The sequence below is a fragment of the Strix uralensis genome, chromosome 14 (assembly GCF_047716275.1).
Source record: "Strix uralensis isolate ZFMK-TIS-50842 chromosome 14, bStrUra1, whole genome shotgun sequence".
NCBI classification, from domain to species: domain Eukaryota; kingdom Metazoa; phylum Chordata; class Aves; order Strigiformes; family Strigidae; genus Strix; species Strix uralensis.
Genome location: NC_133985.1, coordinates 14,648,052 through 14,664,770, shown reverse-complemented (window position 1 = coordinate 14,664,770; position 16,719 = coordinate 14,648,052). Strand labels below are relative to the sequence as shown.

General features: G+C 51.9%; 1 protein-coding gene across 6 annotated transcripts in view; it reads right to left on the bottom strand.

Annotated features, from left to right (window-relative positions):
- Positions 1-10,157, bottom strand: part of EBF1 (EBF transcription factor 1) — a 283,965-nt gene extending 273,808 nt beyond the window's left edge. For 3 of the 6 annotated variants that reach the window (XM_074883664.1, XM_074883665.1, XM_074883666.1), the window contains exons 1-4: positions 9,196-10,157; positions 7,638-7,794; positions 7,215-7,278; positions 6,902-6,957 (exon numbers count right to left, since the gene is read on the bottom strand). In XM_074883664.1, coding sequence (XP_074739765.1) covers positions 6,902-6,957; positions 7,215-7,278; positions 7,638-7,794; positions 9,196-9,329 — 411 coding nt within the window. In that variant the 5' untranslated portion in view covers positions 9,330-10,157. The remainder of the gene's footprint in view (positions 1-6,901; positions 6,958-7,214; positions 7,279-7,637; positions 7,795-9,195) is intronic. The other 3 variants (XM_074883667.1, XM_074883668.1, XM_074883669.1) reach the window with 1 other exon arrangement.
- Between the last annotated feature and the right edge of the window lie 6,562 nt (positions 10,158-16,719).

Sequence of the window (16,719 nt, the reverse complement as noted above, 5' to 3'; positions counted from 1 at the left end):
GGCTCATTCTTCTTAAGACTTTCAAACCTTAAAATAAATTTACCCAGTACGAGTTATCTTCTTGCCAGTGAAGCCAAGGAAGCGCTAGAAATGACAAACCAGAACACAAAATTTACTTTCTTTTTTTCCCCCCTCCCCTTTTTCTTCCTCTTCTCTTCCTGCTGCTCTGCTTACTTAACCTCCAGGTACCCGCTTAAATAACTCAACTAAATAGCAATAATGAACGGGCAGAGTCAACACTGTGGTACATAATCACCTTGTCTGTTGTGTTTAGCATCAGTGATCCCTTCTTTGCGTGCATGACATTCTTCTGCCTTCTTCTACGTTAAGGATTTGCTTTTCACTTTATTTGCATTTAATTACCAATGTTGTACCATGCACATTTTGTTTTCTCCGCATTAAGTGCAGATACTCCAGTATATCCTATTCCTGCAGGAATTTCTAGGAAATCCTAGGAAGCAGGAGGAATTGCTGAATTCATTTTTGAGCAACTCATCCCCAACTCCCATTCCTATGTCCCAATTTGCTTGTGCAAACGGGTGTGTAAAGCACCGACTGTTTACTTCCATGAATGGCTGCCCCAGAGCATTACAGATACTCCACCGTCTTGCAAACTGCGCTGCTTTAAAGCATTAATTCTGCAATTAGTTTCAAAAAGGAAACAGGAACTGCTAAAGTTTCAGATCGTTATAGCTGCCAGAAGTATTTTTACAGGAAGGGTCTACAATATTACTGTTGTGAAAATTTTTAACCGTAAGATTTAAAAAGTTACTCTTTTAACAAAAAATCTGAAATATTTTTTCAATTATTATTTTTTAAGGGTCAGGCTTTAAAACAGGGTGATTGTGGCAGGATTCCTTGTTGCCCTAACATCGTTGTGATTTTACAAATAGGGATCACATCAATGAGAGATAAAGTGAAAGTTACAGTGTATAAACTTAGACCACAGCAGAGCTAAAAATAAGCCTGCAAATACACATCAGGGTTGCACAACAAAACACCAGCAAAGGAAATGCAAAATTATAGACTTTGGTTTTTTTCTTTTTGTTTACTTCATGTAGTTTTAACTCATTGTTATTTCATAAGCGTTTCAAAATAGCTTTTCTTCTCCTGAACAACTTAAATATTTCCCCACAAAATTCATCTTCTATTTTGTAAGCCATTACTCACGCAAGTAACCTTTCTACAAGAAATCCCAGTAACGATCACTTGTGCACAGATTTCAAAATCAGCCCCCGAAAAATTAGTATCAAAATATAAGACTTCCTCACTTCCATTTAAATAAAAGCTGCATAAAAAGTTAAATCAAATGCAATTCACTGCTTGCCAGCAAATAAAAATTGCTAAACTGCACACACCACAGTCATTTCTAGACGATATGTGCCTCAAACAATTCACCTAAACCTTTCAGTGACAGAGTTCATAAAAATAAATAAATAAATAAACAAACAAATAAGGGGGGGGGGGTGCCAATATAAAAGTCAAGACTACATTTCTCATTTAATCCATTTTTTCCCCAGTAAAGATGGCAGGAAAAAGCAGTAAAAGAGTCAACGAATAAGTTGGAAAAATATAGAGCCAGATTCTGTCCTTAACTATTCCTGAATAAACCCAGATCTATGCTGGTACAACTGAGGGCAGAATCGTCTCGTGGTGTCAGCTTGCCAGTCAAGCAATCCTGCTTTCTGAACTGGACGAAAAATAATCTTGAAGGAATGAGATCATGGTCATTATATTATTCAGTTATGTCATGGCCTTGATTTTAAAAGAGTAAGAGAAGAAAAATCAACATGCATCTAAATCCACTCGCTTTCAAATTCCTCATCTGTTTCACAAAACAAACTATCTCCTTTATTGAAATAAAAGAGGAAGAAAAACTCATTAAAATGAGGGTCTTTTTGAAAACAGAACTAAAATGATTTGGAATGACGTATACAGCCATACACACAGAGAGAAAATAAAATCCTGGCCCCACCGAATTCAATAGGAGCTTTGCAATTGACTTCAGATGGGCCAGAATTTCACCCAGAGAGGATTAGGCTTGTATCCACTATATATCTACACAGAAAATACTGTGAATTACATTTATTTGGCTTTGAATACTTAACCCTTAATTACCCGAGTTTTTACCCCTTCCTCAGGCAAAATTTCAACTCATCCCAGTGCGGTTTATCCCGGACAAGTAGCAGAGCGCTGGGTCCCAGGGCGAGGACGGTTAGCTCTTGCTGTGTCTCTCAATGCACAATTCAGAAGCATCTAATTATTTTATCCAGTCTCCCTCTGCCTTTGATACACAGCCTGCTTATCGACACATTCACACAAATTAAATAAATTTATCTCTCCTAATATGTTCATTTTTAATGGTTTTCAAACATTCACATGGAAACAGCTCTAGCGTAAATATCCCAGAACAAATGGCTGTATATTATACAGGAGGGAGCAGTTGGGCTGCCAGACTGGGAATGCACCAGGCCATCTGGCTCAGGCAGTCTCTCCAAAATCCTCAGCTTTGTTTTCACCCTCAGACTCCAAACAACACATTTTCCACTGTGATGAGTTTACATTTTCCCAAACACAGGTCCTGATCATGCATGCAAATTCCAAACTTCTCCATTCCTCTCTGTACAAGAAAATTAAAATCACCTGCGCTTCTGACATCTCACCAAAGGCACAAGAAAGCTGCTAAAATCTGGCGCAATGTAAACTTTCCCCGTCACAGGGGTTAGGTTTTGTTTTATGTTTGTGTGAAATTTCCCCGAGTCTGCTGAGGCTCCTCTGAACTTATTGATAACATTTTTTTTTCCCATGCATGGAGCTGCCAGAGAAGGGCCATGCTACACACAGAATAGAGAGCTGATCAAATATCTGCAGACATCAGAGAATGATAGAGAAGTCAGCAGAAAAACCATTTGCATCCAGAGTTAAAGCACTGAAAAAAAGCAAAATGTAAACAAAGTCTAAGGCTGAAGGAAAGATTTTTGACTCATGAGGACTCTCAGCAATAGACAATAGCCATCGTGCAAAACTTATGATTTTTAAGATGCCTGAGCCATATTAGCATCCGTTATATCTTATGGATGAGAACGGGCTGAAGGAAAAATGGGTGGGGAACAAGTATTTCAGATTTATTTCCTCCATCTTTCCTAATAGTGAAATATCTCAACTTTATGAAAATACAGCTGAAGAAATAGAAGGCATCTCTTCTCCGTAAATACATTAAAATCCTTAGACTTGCCTAAAAACTCCGGTTTTATTAGAGCAGACATATTTCACATTTTGCAGGCAATTTCAAAATGCATCATTGTTAGAGCCAGACCTACTGCGGTAGGAGCTGCTGCTTTACGGAAAGCAACAGCTATAAAGTTTGGGATCCTACAGGGTTTTGAACGCATTAGGAATGTGATCCCGACATAAAATGAGGTGCCAAGATAACATAAAAGAAAATTTAATTAAGCCAGTATTGACGCCGAATGTTGTTATCCTAACTGAAAAGAACTTCTCCGCAACATAAACCATTTGTGCATAGTATTTACAATTTTTAAATGACAGGGACGCATTTTGGAAACGTAGCGAGACCCCTCAAAGGCATGTAATTCCCATCTCACCCAACACTTCTCGGGGGCTACCACCAAAGGCCAAGCACATTATCCCAAATATAACTCAAAATGATGCACTTTGAGACCAATCCTGCCTGGGTTTCCCATTCGGAAGTCCCACAGCCCAGGCTACCAAGGAGCACGCGTGCAGTAAAAGCTCACGTTTTGGGGCAGCGCATGCATAGTTCACACCTACACCCCAGATCTGCCCTGGGGTGTAGTTCACAACAAAATTCTTGGTTACTTCAGCAACGGCACTCTCCAGCCCCGCTTCCCATACTGCATCACAGCTGATAGAGAACACGCACACGCGCACCAGGACACACAGATCCCCGTATTCCACCTATGACAGGACTCTTGCCATGAATTTCTTAGTTGGACGCAGCCTCACAAACAAATCCCTGACTTACTCAGATCAAGAACTCTATAGGAGTAGGAACATCTACTATTTATTACATACACAGCATCCAGCATAGCGAAGCCCTGCCTGTCTACCTGCTGATATAGAGCATGCTGCTAATGGGACATTTAGGTTAAATCTATGAGTAGCAATCCTACATACAGATACCTAAGTCTGACTTGCAGAGTGGATTTTATTTTATCTTACCTAACTTAATAATCCACAACTGTACAAAACCTTGCAATTTATAACTGTGAGACAAAGAGAATACATTTAAATCTGATGTGTCCATATTTTTTAAAAAAAATTATTTAATACAAAAAAGAGCCACAGATACTTTCCTGTATGATCTGGGGAACCTAACTCATTCAAGCTTTGCTTCTGTGGGATTTTTAATTTGCCACCAGAAACCTCAGAGTAGCTGTAATTTCAGTCTGGGAATTCACAATTATTGAGTGTGTGAATGTGCGTGTGTGAGTATTGAGAAGATACTTGCCAGCTGAAACATGTACGCTTCTGCAACAGTTTCATTTAAAAGTAATCATTTCATTATCCAATTTGTTCTGAACGTCATGCATTAAAATACTACACCTTCAAGTAGACTGACAATATATATTTAACTTTCATTAAAAATTAAAGAATTTTCAGACAGTCTTTGCAATATTTAATTACAGTTTGATGATTTGAAAGTTACTTGAGAATCTTCTATGTAATTCACTGTTGTAAAATATAAATGATATATTCAACATTTGGGTGGGCTTCTGTCATGTGTCGTACTTCGCTTCCTAATACGCATGCAGGAACTGAAGCCATCGCAACTCTGAAATAATTTCACTTTAAAAAAGAAAGAATTAAAAAAGAGGAGGAGGGAGAATTTAGCCCCCGGTCCCCCCCAAAAAGTCAGAGCGACACATGCCACAGATTTGACATGACAATGCCCTATTTTTCATAAGCAATTAGAGTCGTGCCTAAAGAAATTATATTCATGAAATTAATACGTAAGCAAACATGTTTGCGTCTAAAATAGCCTTTCGCTCACCGTTTTCTAATCTAAGTTCAGAGAACTTTTGTTCTTAAATCCTCACTTCTCAACTTCACTGCACATTCCCCAAAATCTGTAATTTGCACTAACTTTGTTTTTATAAGACTTCCTGAAATCAGATTTTTTTTTTTATTCTTCTTTATTGTGAATGTGCTTTAAAGCTACATGGTAGGTTTTACAAATAAACTGTATCTCGGGGTTTCTTTTCCCCTTTCTCTCCAAAGACCCTCTGATGACTTGATAATAATGAGAGACCAAGAGGTCAAACAGTGCCTTAGGATGAACTCTTCATATGCAAGATGCCTTTGTTAAGAAAATTATTTTGAATCCGCTGCTCTACATGAGTTCAGGGCTCTGTTTTCAACAGGATTATGAACAGAGGCTTTTGCATTTCCGTAATGATAGGAAAGCTATTTAAAGATAATATTTATTGATAGTCTCTCTCATATGGTCTACAGTGAAACACATAAGCTCCAAAAGGACTAAAAAGAGTTCATATATCAGGAAGATTTTGTTACTTTTAACACAAACTAACCAATCTGTGCCTGAAAACCAAGGAATGACAGCAAATGCTTTCCAAGATTTGTTATGAAGGAGGGTATGTTGCTGCTGTTTTAATTCCTGCAGGGAATGGGCTCTGTTTGGAAGTCTATAGTTTAACAGAGTTCAGATGCATAGTGGATTCTCTAGTAAAATTCATCCGAGTTCCTTTTTTCTTTTTTTTTTTTTTTTTCTGTTGAAAGTCTTCAATAGCAGGAAAGGATGTTTTGGGACCATCAAAGAGAGTTTTCTAAAACAAACTCAGCCCTTAGAGCTTTATGTTTTGCTGTAGAAAAGAAACCCAAATACAAGCCAAGAGTTTTTTCCCTACAGACAACATACAGAGACTGACTTTTCCTATCGGTACAAAAAAAAGCTTGATGTTTTCCTAAATAAAATTTAAGAATTTTCTTTAACAAGTAAAACAGATTAAGAGGAAAAAAACATATCTTAAGGATAAAAAGGCTTAAAAGCAATCCCAACTACTGAGAAGAAACATATTATAAGCGAAAAATATTCTGACAGGAGCAGAGGAAAAAGCTAGAGGAACAAATTTTTTAAAAAGAGAGAATCGATTTGTTCAGCTAGTCCCTTTGTAAAAATACTGTTTTCATACAGGAAAGTATTTATTACAGGTAGGCACGCACGCTATTGCTCTGTTTAGGAAGCTGAAGAGCAAACTCAAAATTAGGCTTAATCCCTTGACAAGGTCTGCTGCCCGACAGCCCTCCCCGAAGCCCGACCCCGAGCTCGCCGCTCCCCGCGCCGCGTTTCGGGGGGCTTTTCCGACCGTGTGCCACGATCCGACCGCTGCAGCGGGAGCCCCGGGACCCGGCAGCAGCGCGACTTCACCCGGGACAGACCCAGCCCCGCGCCTGAGCCGCGGCGTGCGGTGGCCCGGCGGAGGCCGGAGGGTAATTCTGACTAATTAAGCGGCAAACCCAGCCCCAGCCCGGACTAGGGCGGCGGGAGGGGTCCCCTGTATTTTTCGGAGCTCCCAAGCCCGGCGGCGGACAGGGTCCCGCGGGGACCCTCCGCGCAGCCCCGACGCCGGGGTCGGTCCCCGCGGCTCGGCGCCGCAGCCCCCACCGCTGCGCGGGGACCGGCCGCGGGTGCGGAGCGGGGAGCGCGGCCGTGCCCCGCGGGAGGCGGCAGCCCCTTCCCCGCCGGGGCTGAGCCGCTCCGCTGAGCCGCGGGGGCGGGTTTCGCCTCCGCGGGCCGCCCCGCCGCGCTCCCGGGGGCCGCCCCGACGGCTGCCACCCCCGCGCACACCCCCCTCCGCAACACCCCCACCCCCTTCCGCGGGCGTCCCGCAGTACCTACCTGCTTGGTCATGGAGTCGATGAGTCGGACGTAGAAATCCTGCTCCGTCCTGATCCCTGAAACAAGGCAGAGGTGTGAGGAGCGGGGCCGGCCGGCGGCAGCACGCCGGGTCCCCCCCGCCGGGGCCGCCCGTGTCCCGGCTGCGCCCAGGCACCGAGCGCAGGGATGCGCGGAGCGGAGGGGAACCGGGGCAGCGGGTCCCCGGCCTCTGGTGGGCTTCCCAGCCGAGGAGGCGACGGGAGGGCAGCCGGCGGCGGCGGCGGCGGGGGGGGGGGGGGTGGTGGGGCTGACACCGGGGGCTCTCAGCCCTTACCATTGCTGTAGAGCAGCTGGAGGCGGTAGTGGATCCCGTTGTTGGTCTTTTCGCTGTTGGCTTCCTAGAGTCAAAGAGGACACGGGAGGCCGGAGGAAAAAGACAAAAAAAAAAAAAATGTGTGTATATATATATATATATATATATATATATATATATATATATATGAAGCTCCTCCATCACTCGCACGCCGGGTACCTCCGGGGCTGGACGGGGCAGCTCTCAGCCCCCTCCTCTGCCCCGGGAACAGCGAGGGATGAGGGGAGACCCCCTCCCCGGCTGCCCCCCGGGACGGGTGAAGGGTAAAGCGCCCGGGAGGCGGCGGTGGCTCCCGGGACGAGCCGGTGCCGCAGCCCTGGGGGAGCGAAGCGGGAAGGACCCGGGAGAGGCGGCCGAGCCCCCGCGGGGCGCCGGGCTACTCACCTTCTCCTTCTCCACGAAGCCCACGAAGGCGGTGCGCTCGATCTCCACGGGCTGCCCCTGCCGGTCGTACAGAGCCAGGACGAAGTGGAAAAAGTTGGACTTTCTCAGGTTGGAAGGAGGCTGCTTCTCGAAGTGAGCCCGGGCCAGACCCACTCCGCTGGGACCAGAAAGACGCGGGTTAGCGGCAGCCCCGACGACGCGGCCTCAACACCCCCCACACACTCCCCCCCCCGCCCCTCAGCCGGCTCCCGGGCCCGTGCCCTCCCCGCCGGGATCCGGCCGGGCTCCCCCGGGGCTGAGCATCCCCCGAGTCGCCCCGGGGCTCTTCCCTCCGGGCCAGGGCAAAGCCGTGCTCAAGGGCGGCCACGCCGAAACCCCGCGGAGCCGGGAGCGCGGCACAGACCCGACCCCATCCCGCCCTGCGGTGAGCCCCAAAGCCCCAAGCAGCTCCCCCCGCCCCCCCCACTCCCACCCCGGCACCCACCAGCCCTCCCCGGGGGCCGTGCCCGCTCGCAGCCGGCCCTGCATGGCGGGGGAGCCGCGCTCAGCCCCGCCGGCGCGTTGCCCCGCGAAGCGGCATTGGTCCTGCCACTTCTCAAAGTCGGCTCCGAGCTGTCACCCGAGCGCCCATGTGCCTTATCTTTCAGTTTCAGTCCTGGCAGCCTTTCCTCCCCTCGCCGGAGTGGTGGGTAAACACCGCGACGGCAGCCGAGGAGACAACTTGAAATATTTCAGGGTTGTCCCTGCAGAAACTTTCCCTTCCTTAGAGGGCTCCAAAGGGAGGGGTGCGGGGCGAGGTGGGAGACACCAGGAGATGTCAACATTAAACTTCTTAGCTGATGCCGGCTCCTGGGCTCAGGCTGCGAATCCGGCTTCAGGGGATTGTTTTGTTTGGGTTTTTTTTTCGCGGGGAAGAGGACGGGGAGAAGGAGAAATAAGAGAGAAAGCGAGGCTGGGCGCAGCTTCACCAAATCCACCTCCTGTTTGAAGGGATTTCTTTTTAAAAAAAAAAAAATCTAAGATAAGTGGCAGTGGTTTTACAAAGGGGCTTCGAATTAAATTTCTCCTCGAGAAAGCTTTGCAAAACTCCCTGCTTATCGGAGGAGGAGAAGGGAGGCTGCTGATTCTGACGAGGATAAGAAAGCGAGGTAGAGAAATATATTTTGGATACATCCGTGCACAACTCGCTGCTTATCGGAGGAGGAAAGTGTCATTTGGAGATCTTAAGACTAAATCAGCAGCAAACAGAGTTTTGAAAACTCCTTCCTCCGCGCGAATACAAGGGGCTAGAGAGATTAAAACCCACCTATTCCTACCTAGCGAAACTCGCCGCTTTCTTTTATTATTATTATTCTTATTTAATAAAAAGTCATTCCTACGGAACAAGAGGGATAAATATTTAACTGGCGACATCTACGCGAAACTCACTGCTGTTAGCAGAGCTCCAGAGCCGGCTTTTTGTTGGTGCAGGGGGAAAGGCGCTGCCCGCGGGGAGCAGCGCTGCAGGCGACGTACGCCCCGGGGCGCGGAGCGGGGCGCGGGCGCGGAGCCTGCCTACCTCTGAGCGGCCGTGCTGGCGTCCAGGACGCCGGCTCCCTGCATCCAGGTCCGCACCGCGTTCATCCCCGCGCCGAGGGGCTCTTCCTTCATGCTGCTCCCACTCCGCTGGATGCTTTCCTGAATCCCAAACATGAATCAGAAACAACAGCGCAAATCTTCCTTCTTTACTCAAAAAAAAAAAAAAAAAAAAAAAAAAAGTGATGAAATCGCCAGGCGGACTGTTATATATGGGTTTTTTTTTCTCTCTTTCTTTTTTCTTTCTCTCTGCAGCTGATCTCTGGAATCAAAGCAAGTCAGAGAAAGCAAACACAGGCACGCACATTAAAAAAAAAAAAAATCCAGAGGCAATCAGAGCCCGGTTTTGTTGCTGCTGTTTGCTGCGTGTGCAGTTTGTTTGGGTGCTTGAAGGGGCTGGCAGGGTGCTGGGGGTTGGTTGCAGCGCTCGCAAGCCGGAGGAGTACTTGAAGTCCCTTTTGTATGAAGACACCCCTCGGATGGCAGCAGGCAAAAAAAAAAAAAAAAAAAAAATCTCAGATGGCAGTTTAAGAAACAATAGGACGAACGGGAGCTGCGGCAGGCTCTGCTACATCAAGTGTCATTTTCCAGTGACAAGAGAGGCAAGTTTCCCCCCCCCTTTTTCCCCCCTCTCTCTTTTCTTTCTTTCTTTTCTCCCTCTTTCTTCTCCTCTCCTCTCCCAGCCGAAGCGCTCTCTCCTCCCTCCTTCAGCCGCGCAGGAAGCGAGTTGCCGGAGCCGGGCGCACGCCGGGAAGGGAGCGAGCGGGGCGCACCCGCGGCGCGGACGGACGGACGGACGGAGGGAGACCCTGGGGCTCCCAGTGCCCGCGCCCCCTCCCTCTCCCGCAGCGCCGGGGCGGACTCGCCGTCTCTCCCTTTGGGAGCCACTTTGACTGTCCCCGCCGCCGAACACGAGCCCCGCAGCCCCGGCGGGCGGGGGGCGGGGCCGCCGCCGCCACGCCCCCTCATTTGCATCGCGTCACCTCTTCCCCCGCCCTGCGCCCGCGCCGCCGCCGCCAATGGCCGCCCGCGAGGCGCCGCCGCGGGGGCGAGACCACGCCCCGTCATTAGCATAGCCCCGCCCAGACGCCCCGCTCCGGGCCGGGGGGGGGGGGGGAAGTTGCCCCGAAGCCCCCCCCGGGGTGGGGGCGGGGGGGGGCATTAACACAAACACCATCACGCCTTTGTTCATCAACGAGGCGCTGCTCGCCGGGATAACCGGGGGGGGGCACGGACACTCCCCCCGGAGGGGCACCCCGCTCCCCGCACCGACACCCCCTCCCCAGCGCCCGGCGCCGCGCTCCCGGCTCCCGCACTGCCGGCGGGGACAAGCGACAGCGCTAATTACGAGGGTGGCAGAGCCCCCCCTCACCTCCACCCGGGACCGCCCCCCCGGGGCTGCCCCTGGGCCCGGCTGCCCAAAGCCCGGGGTGCCCCGCCGGCCGTGCCCCCTGCCCGAGCCCGCCTCCCGCAGCGGGGCTATTCCCCGCGCAAACGCCGCTGGAAACACGCGTGGGGAGCCCCGGTCCCGCCAACTTCCCCGCTGCAAATCCCTAAATCCCCGCCGAACCCCCAGCGCTCGCCCCGGGTCCTGCCCCGTTCCCGCGCAGCGGTGCGCTGCTTTGCGGCAGAAACACACGATTTCCAAACAGGACACTTCACGGAGAAAGTCCTTTTTTTTTTTTTTTCTAGGAAGTCCGATTTTTTTTCTAGGGAAAAAATACTACTAATAAAACCAATTCCCGCGCTCGCTGAGGAAGCGCTGGGCTAGCTGCGCGGCGGCGGAGCGGGCGCAGTTTCCGCACCTCTGCGCGGGCTCCCCGACCTGCCGCCCGTCGGTCTCCCGGCCTCAACCCCCATCTTTCCCACCGCGCAACTCCCGCACGGTTGCCGCGCCGCTCCCCTGCGCCCCGGGGTCTGGCCCCCGCCTCCCCCCCGGGCTCTTGCCGCGGAAGGGAGGGGGCTGCGCGGGTGATGCCTCCCCAAACACAGGCTTGCAGCGTTTGCACACAGAAATAAAACAAACCCTGGTGCGTCCCGGCAAGCCGGGCTACTCGCCCTCCACGCGGCGATGTCACATCGCGGAGACTCGAAGGGCACCCCCCGACCCCGAGTTGGGGAGGGTAACCCGAAAGTGTCAGGGTTATGTCTGAATTGCTCCCCTGCTCCTCCACCCACGACCCCCCCGCCCCGAGGTGCGGGAGATGCTGCCCTGGGAGCGGCGGGGAAGGCGGGGCGGGCGGCTGCTCCCGCGGCTGCTGTCCGCCCCTTCCAGGGGCTGCGCAGAACCCCGCGGAGGGCAGCGGAGCCCACCAACTCCCCATCCCGAGCGCAGCTAAGGGCCCCGGCCCGGCGAACAGGCAGCCCAGGTACAACAAGCTGTAAGCACCGGTATAGAGCTCCATAGGCACCCTAAGGCAGCCTGACAACTCTCTAGGACCCTCTTCCAGCCCCCTTCCATCACTCTGTGGGGACAGGCTAAAGCTCGGCCGGAGAACTCTGTCTCCCTGGCAGGCTCAGACCGCTGCCAGCACCCCCCTGGCAACGAGAAACTGCTCCCGACCCTCGGCTCTGGGTGTGAGTCCGCACGCAAAACATCCCCATCCAGCGTACGCCACGCTCTCACGCAGGAACCGTTACAGAGGGCAAGTTTTCACATTCCCCGCAGATGATATTTGAATCTTCACATAATCCTACTGTGTCATATCTCGGGGACATGTGGAGGAACACAGACATACAGTCACACATGAATATTTACGCCATAGGTATTGCATAGGAGTAGTTTGGCCCCTGCAGCGCTCCGGCTTATTGGTCGTCTTCAGGCTGCTGCTGTATCACTCGTATCATATCCAGCCTAAATGCCTCCGTGGTGAGATACATTTTGCAATTAAGAGCTATTTGCACCTGCACTGATTGCTCCTTTCCCAGGGCAGGGATCTGCCCAGGGAGGAATAATGCATTTGAATCAATATACCGAGCAGTTGGCAGATTTTGCCCTTCAAATCTGTTCAGGGGATCAGGGGACCGTTTCCATGCCTTTTCCCGGATGCTGAAGGGAACAGCATCCCAGCAGCAGTCTGAGGGCACCTCCACCGGGCAGGGACAGCCAGCCACGACAATAAAAGTGACAAGTTCTCCGCTATTTTCCTCCTTGTACACACACACGTGTGTGCCTCTGTGCCTAATACACAGGCAGAGCTCCTGGAGGCTCCTGCTGAGGGCTGGGGAGATGCCCCACCCGGGGCTTACGGGTAATCTCAAAGCCACTAACTAATTGCTGCAAGGATGAAAGAGTTAAACACTGGCTCGACCCCCACAGGAGAAGTGTGAAAGAAAAGCAGAGCTGAAACAAGGAGGGGGTGAGAAAGTCAGGACTTGGGGGGGGGGGGGGGGGGGAAGAAAAGCAAAAAGAAGGAAAAAAAAAAGAGCTGGCAGCAGGCAAGGAGACTTCTGTGCTCCATCCACACCACAGAGGCCAACCTTAGCGTACCAGGGTTTTTATTTTAAAGAATTCCCAGTTGCCTTTAGCACTCACGTTCTCCACACCACCTGGGTCTGGTCTCTGGACCAAGGCCACCGCACTCGGGCGACTGCCACAGCGGAGCCGCTCTGCGCGTGCACCGCTGTCATGCCGGCTGGGAGGCCGGGACGTATTCATGTGGCAAGCTGGGTTTGTCCTTTCCTCGGCATGGCAAACTGAGCTGGAGGACACAGGGGAGTCCTTGGTGGGCTGGCCGGGACTCGGCATTTAACTGTTTTGCTGCAGAGGGAAACTCAGGCACACGGCAGTGAGGCTTCTCTATGAGCCCAAGTTAAATGCTCCCAACATACAGCGCCGAATAAAACACACACGGATTTGCAGGCTGCGATTTGCTCCCAGGGGCGAGTAAACGCTTCGCTCCCAAAGTGAGTGAGAGCCGCATGGTTGAGCTGTGGGTTTTACCCCAGCAACACCAACCCATGAGCTGCAACTTCATAGCACAGGCAAGAGCAGCTTACAAACAGGACCGGGACATGGTCACAGTGTCCCCAGTCGTGACAGATAGCAGGGATGCAGCAACGCCGGGATCCAAATGCCAGTGGAAAGGAAAAGAGGAGGAAAGAGCTCTGGCTTGCTCAACCAATATAGGAAAAAACAGGGCTCCTGGGGAACAACTGGTTTTGAGGCCTTTGAACAAGGGGGCCGTGGAAGGAGGCTTCACTCCAGAGGACAAACACAACCCCTGTGAGGCTGGAGACAGAGGTCCCAGAGCTCAGGAATCTTCTGCGTGGGGAAAGGCCTCTCCCCTGCCCTGACGCGGTTTCCAAGTGGGCTCAAGGCCCCTCTCGCCTCTGACCTGGAGTTTATCCAGGACAACTCCCTCCTGCTGCCTCCAGTCCCCGCTCCCTCTGCCTTGGGCTGCCAGCACAGGGGGGACAGTCAGGCCCCACTTCCCTCTGCCCAGACCCCAAGGGTGGGAAGAAGAGGTTGGAAACGGGAATTTCTACGAGAAAATCCTTCTGCTCCCTCCTCCCTGACCTTTGCAGATGGATGAGGCACCCCCAAAGGGACTGTGCTCCTTCCTGCCCTTCTCAGAAGGCAGCAGATGAACAACAGATTCGTGCAGATGGGGGGAAAGGAAAAAGCAGCCTCTCCTCTCAAGGTGGGACGGAAAGCAGAGCACTCGGGGTCTGAGCACGTACCTGCGCTTTCTGCTGGTGCAGAGGTGGAAGGGACTTGAGGGTTTGGGAACAGTTCACTCGTATCCTCCCCAGCAAAGATGTTTTTCATGAGTATTTTCCTTACAGCCAACAGGCTCCTGTTTTGATCCAAAGACTTTCCATCCACAGATAAATCCATTGTCCGCCCTGGCAGGTGATAACACTGTTCAGCTACTTGGGGTGTTGTATTCGCCCTACCTGGCTTGCTCCTGTGGAGATGGAGAAGAGGAGAAAAAGGCTCAGAGGACTGAGGATTGGGATATGATGCTCTGCCTGCCCTGTTCAGGAGGCAGGAGCCTGGATGCCTCTGGGACCAGACAGAGGGTCCGTCCACAGCACAATGATGGCAGAACCCCACTTTTACCCTAGCTGCCATGAAGAAGCAACCCAGACGGAAACGTTTCATCCAGGAGCTTTCCTCCTCATGCCTCCCCTGCACCTTGGGGACTGGAGCTGGGGACCCCCGAGTTGCCCCCCGCCGGGATGGGGTGTTGGGGCTCCCCCGCCGGGCGGGGGGGAGGCTGCCAGTCCTGGGGCAGGCTTAACTCCTGGGGGTCAGAAGCAGCGGGGCGCTGAAGGAAGCATTTGCCCGCCAGGCCTGCAAGGGGTGGGGGGGGAAAGGGGGGGGACGCACCTCGGGATGCCTGGGGGCGCGAGGGGTGCGGGACCCCGGGGCAAGAGGGTTGCCAGGCGGCAGAGAGTCCGACAGGGCGAATCCTCTCCCGGGGACCCGTCGGAAGAAGGACGGGACGGGAAGATACGCCCCCTCCCAGAGCTCAGCCCCCCCCTTACCGCCCGGGGCAGAAGCTCCCCCGGCAACTCTTCGGGGGGGGGGGGGGCGAGCAGAGCTGTGGCATTACGTCGGGGTGAGCCCGCACGGGGCTGCACGGCGGGGGACAGGGAAGAGGGGAGAGAGGAGGGCACCCCCCCTCCCCTCTCACGGGCCGGGCCGGGCCGAGGGGAAGGGGGGGGGAGCCCCCCCCCATTCCCCCCCTATTCCCCCCCTCCCGCAGCGGGGCCGAGCGCCCCCCCCGGGTGGGGGGGGCGGTGCCGGGGCCGCCGCGCCGCGTGGTCACGGCGCCACCTGGCGGCAGCGCGGGGACGCTGCTGCCGCCGGTACCGCGGCCGCGGGGACGCGCCTCGGGGGGCGGAGGGAAGGGAGGGGGGTACGGAGGGAGAGAGCTGCTCGCACAGCCCCCCCATCCCCGCATCCCAGCCCCCGTCCGTCCCATGGGGTTCCCGCGTCCCCACATCCACAGCGATATATGCTGAGCCCAGACGGCGCGGAGGTACCCGCCTGGGGTGGGGAGGGGGTGCTGTGGGGAACCCCAAACACTCGGGGTGCTCACGGAGCCTGTAGTGCTGTTGTTCGTGGGCAAGGGCACGGGGTCTCGCCCCGCCACTGGCAGCCGTCGGAGGGTTGTTGCTGTCCTGGGGTAAACAGGGCTGCAGGTGCAGCTGCCCACCCCTGACTTGCCAGTGCCTCCAGGCCTAAGGCCCCGGGGGACCTTCCTGGCAGCCCCACTCCTGCCAAAAGGGCAAACCGTCCCTACAGAGGGATAACACCCTCTGCTTTCACAGCTAAGAGCAGATGAAATCTGTTTCTTTAGTATATCGGTGGAAATTGCACTATGCCAAAGATGAAGAGCTGCAGATTTCTGTTCCCGACTGTACTCACACAAGCCTGCAATACTTTTAAGGCTAGCTTGTATTTATTTGTTTATTCTGGCAGCCACTGGACAGATTATGGTTATTTTATCACACAAAATCTTGCTATGATTTTTACATTGTCAGTTCAGCAAAGCATATAATCAACTGCTATTGGCTTCAGGGAGATGTAAGTACATGTCTCCCATTTAAGAGGAAAGGGAGAAACCCAGAGGCATGCACTCCCTCCCTCTGAGAGGATGAGTTTAAGCATATTACATGGAATGGATTTAAACATCTACTAAAGTTGTCACACGCTTTGCTGAATCAAGACTGAATATTATCAGAAGTATTTAAGTGACTTAAGAATCTGCATCTCCTTTTAAACACATAAACTCTGAGGACTTTGCATGTTGGGATTTCGACTTCAGAGGTGCACAAGTTCTCTTGAGGGGTGTACTCCAAAATCTCAGGCTCTTTCTTCAAATAGGGGAGCAATAAGAGAGACACATAACTGGCTGGGTTGGCAAGTGTTATGTTCTCTATGTCTAGGACCTGACTGCTCAGGATTTGGCTGCTCTTTTTGTGCTGACCGTTTTGAAACCTATTTTCTCTGGCATTCATGTTAGCATCAGAAGGTCTTATGATTTCAACAGAAGCAGAACTAAGTTCTTCATCTGGGCTCAGACATTTTGCCTGGAGCTGGAGACACACCTTTGACCAGTGAGATTTTGCCAGAACACAGCATAGAAGTGCTTTGGTTGCAATGAAATTTAAGATGCAAAGAGATACTCACTTTTATAAGTACTTTCCAGTGCCTTGGACAACTTGAAGTTCAAGTCCCTGGTTTTGCATGATCCAGAAGAGGGATTTCTTTGTTTTTATCTTTATCCAGTATCTGTGTGACTCGAGGCAAAGACATCCACCCCGACTTCTCACATCCCTTCTCAGGACCTTTTCTCAAAAATATTCAACCTGTGTGAAAAAGTAATAAAGGTTCTGGTAAGGAGACAACCAGACAATGCTCGTTATATGGGAAGGAAGCACCCCACTCATTAGGAACTCTGGGTTATCCCATGTTAGTTAGAAAGTCTGTACCTGTTTTAAAGTCTGCATTTCAGCAGAGCTAAAGTGTGCTTAAACACTCTCCTGAACAGAA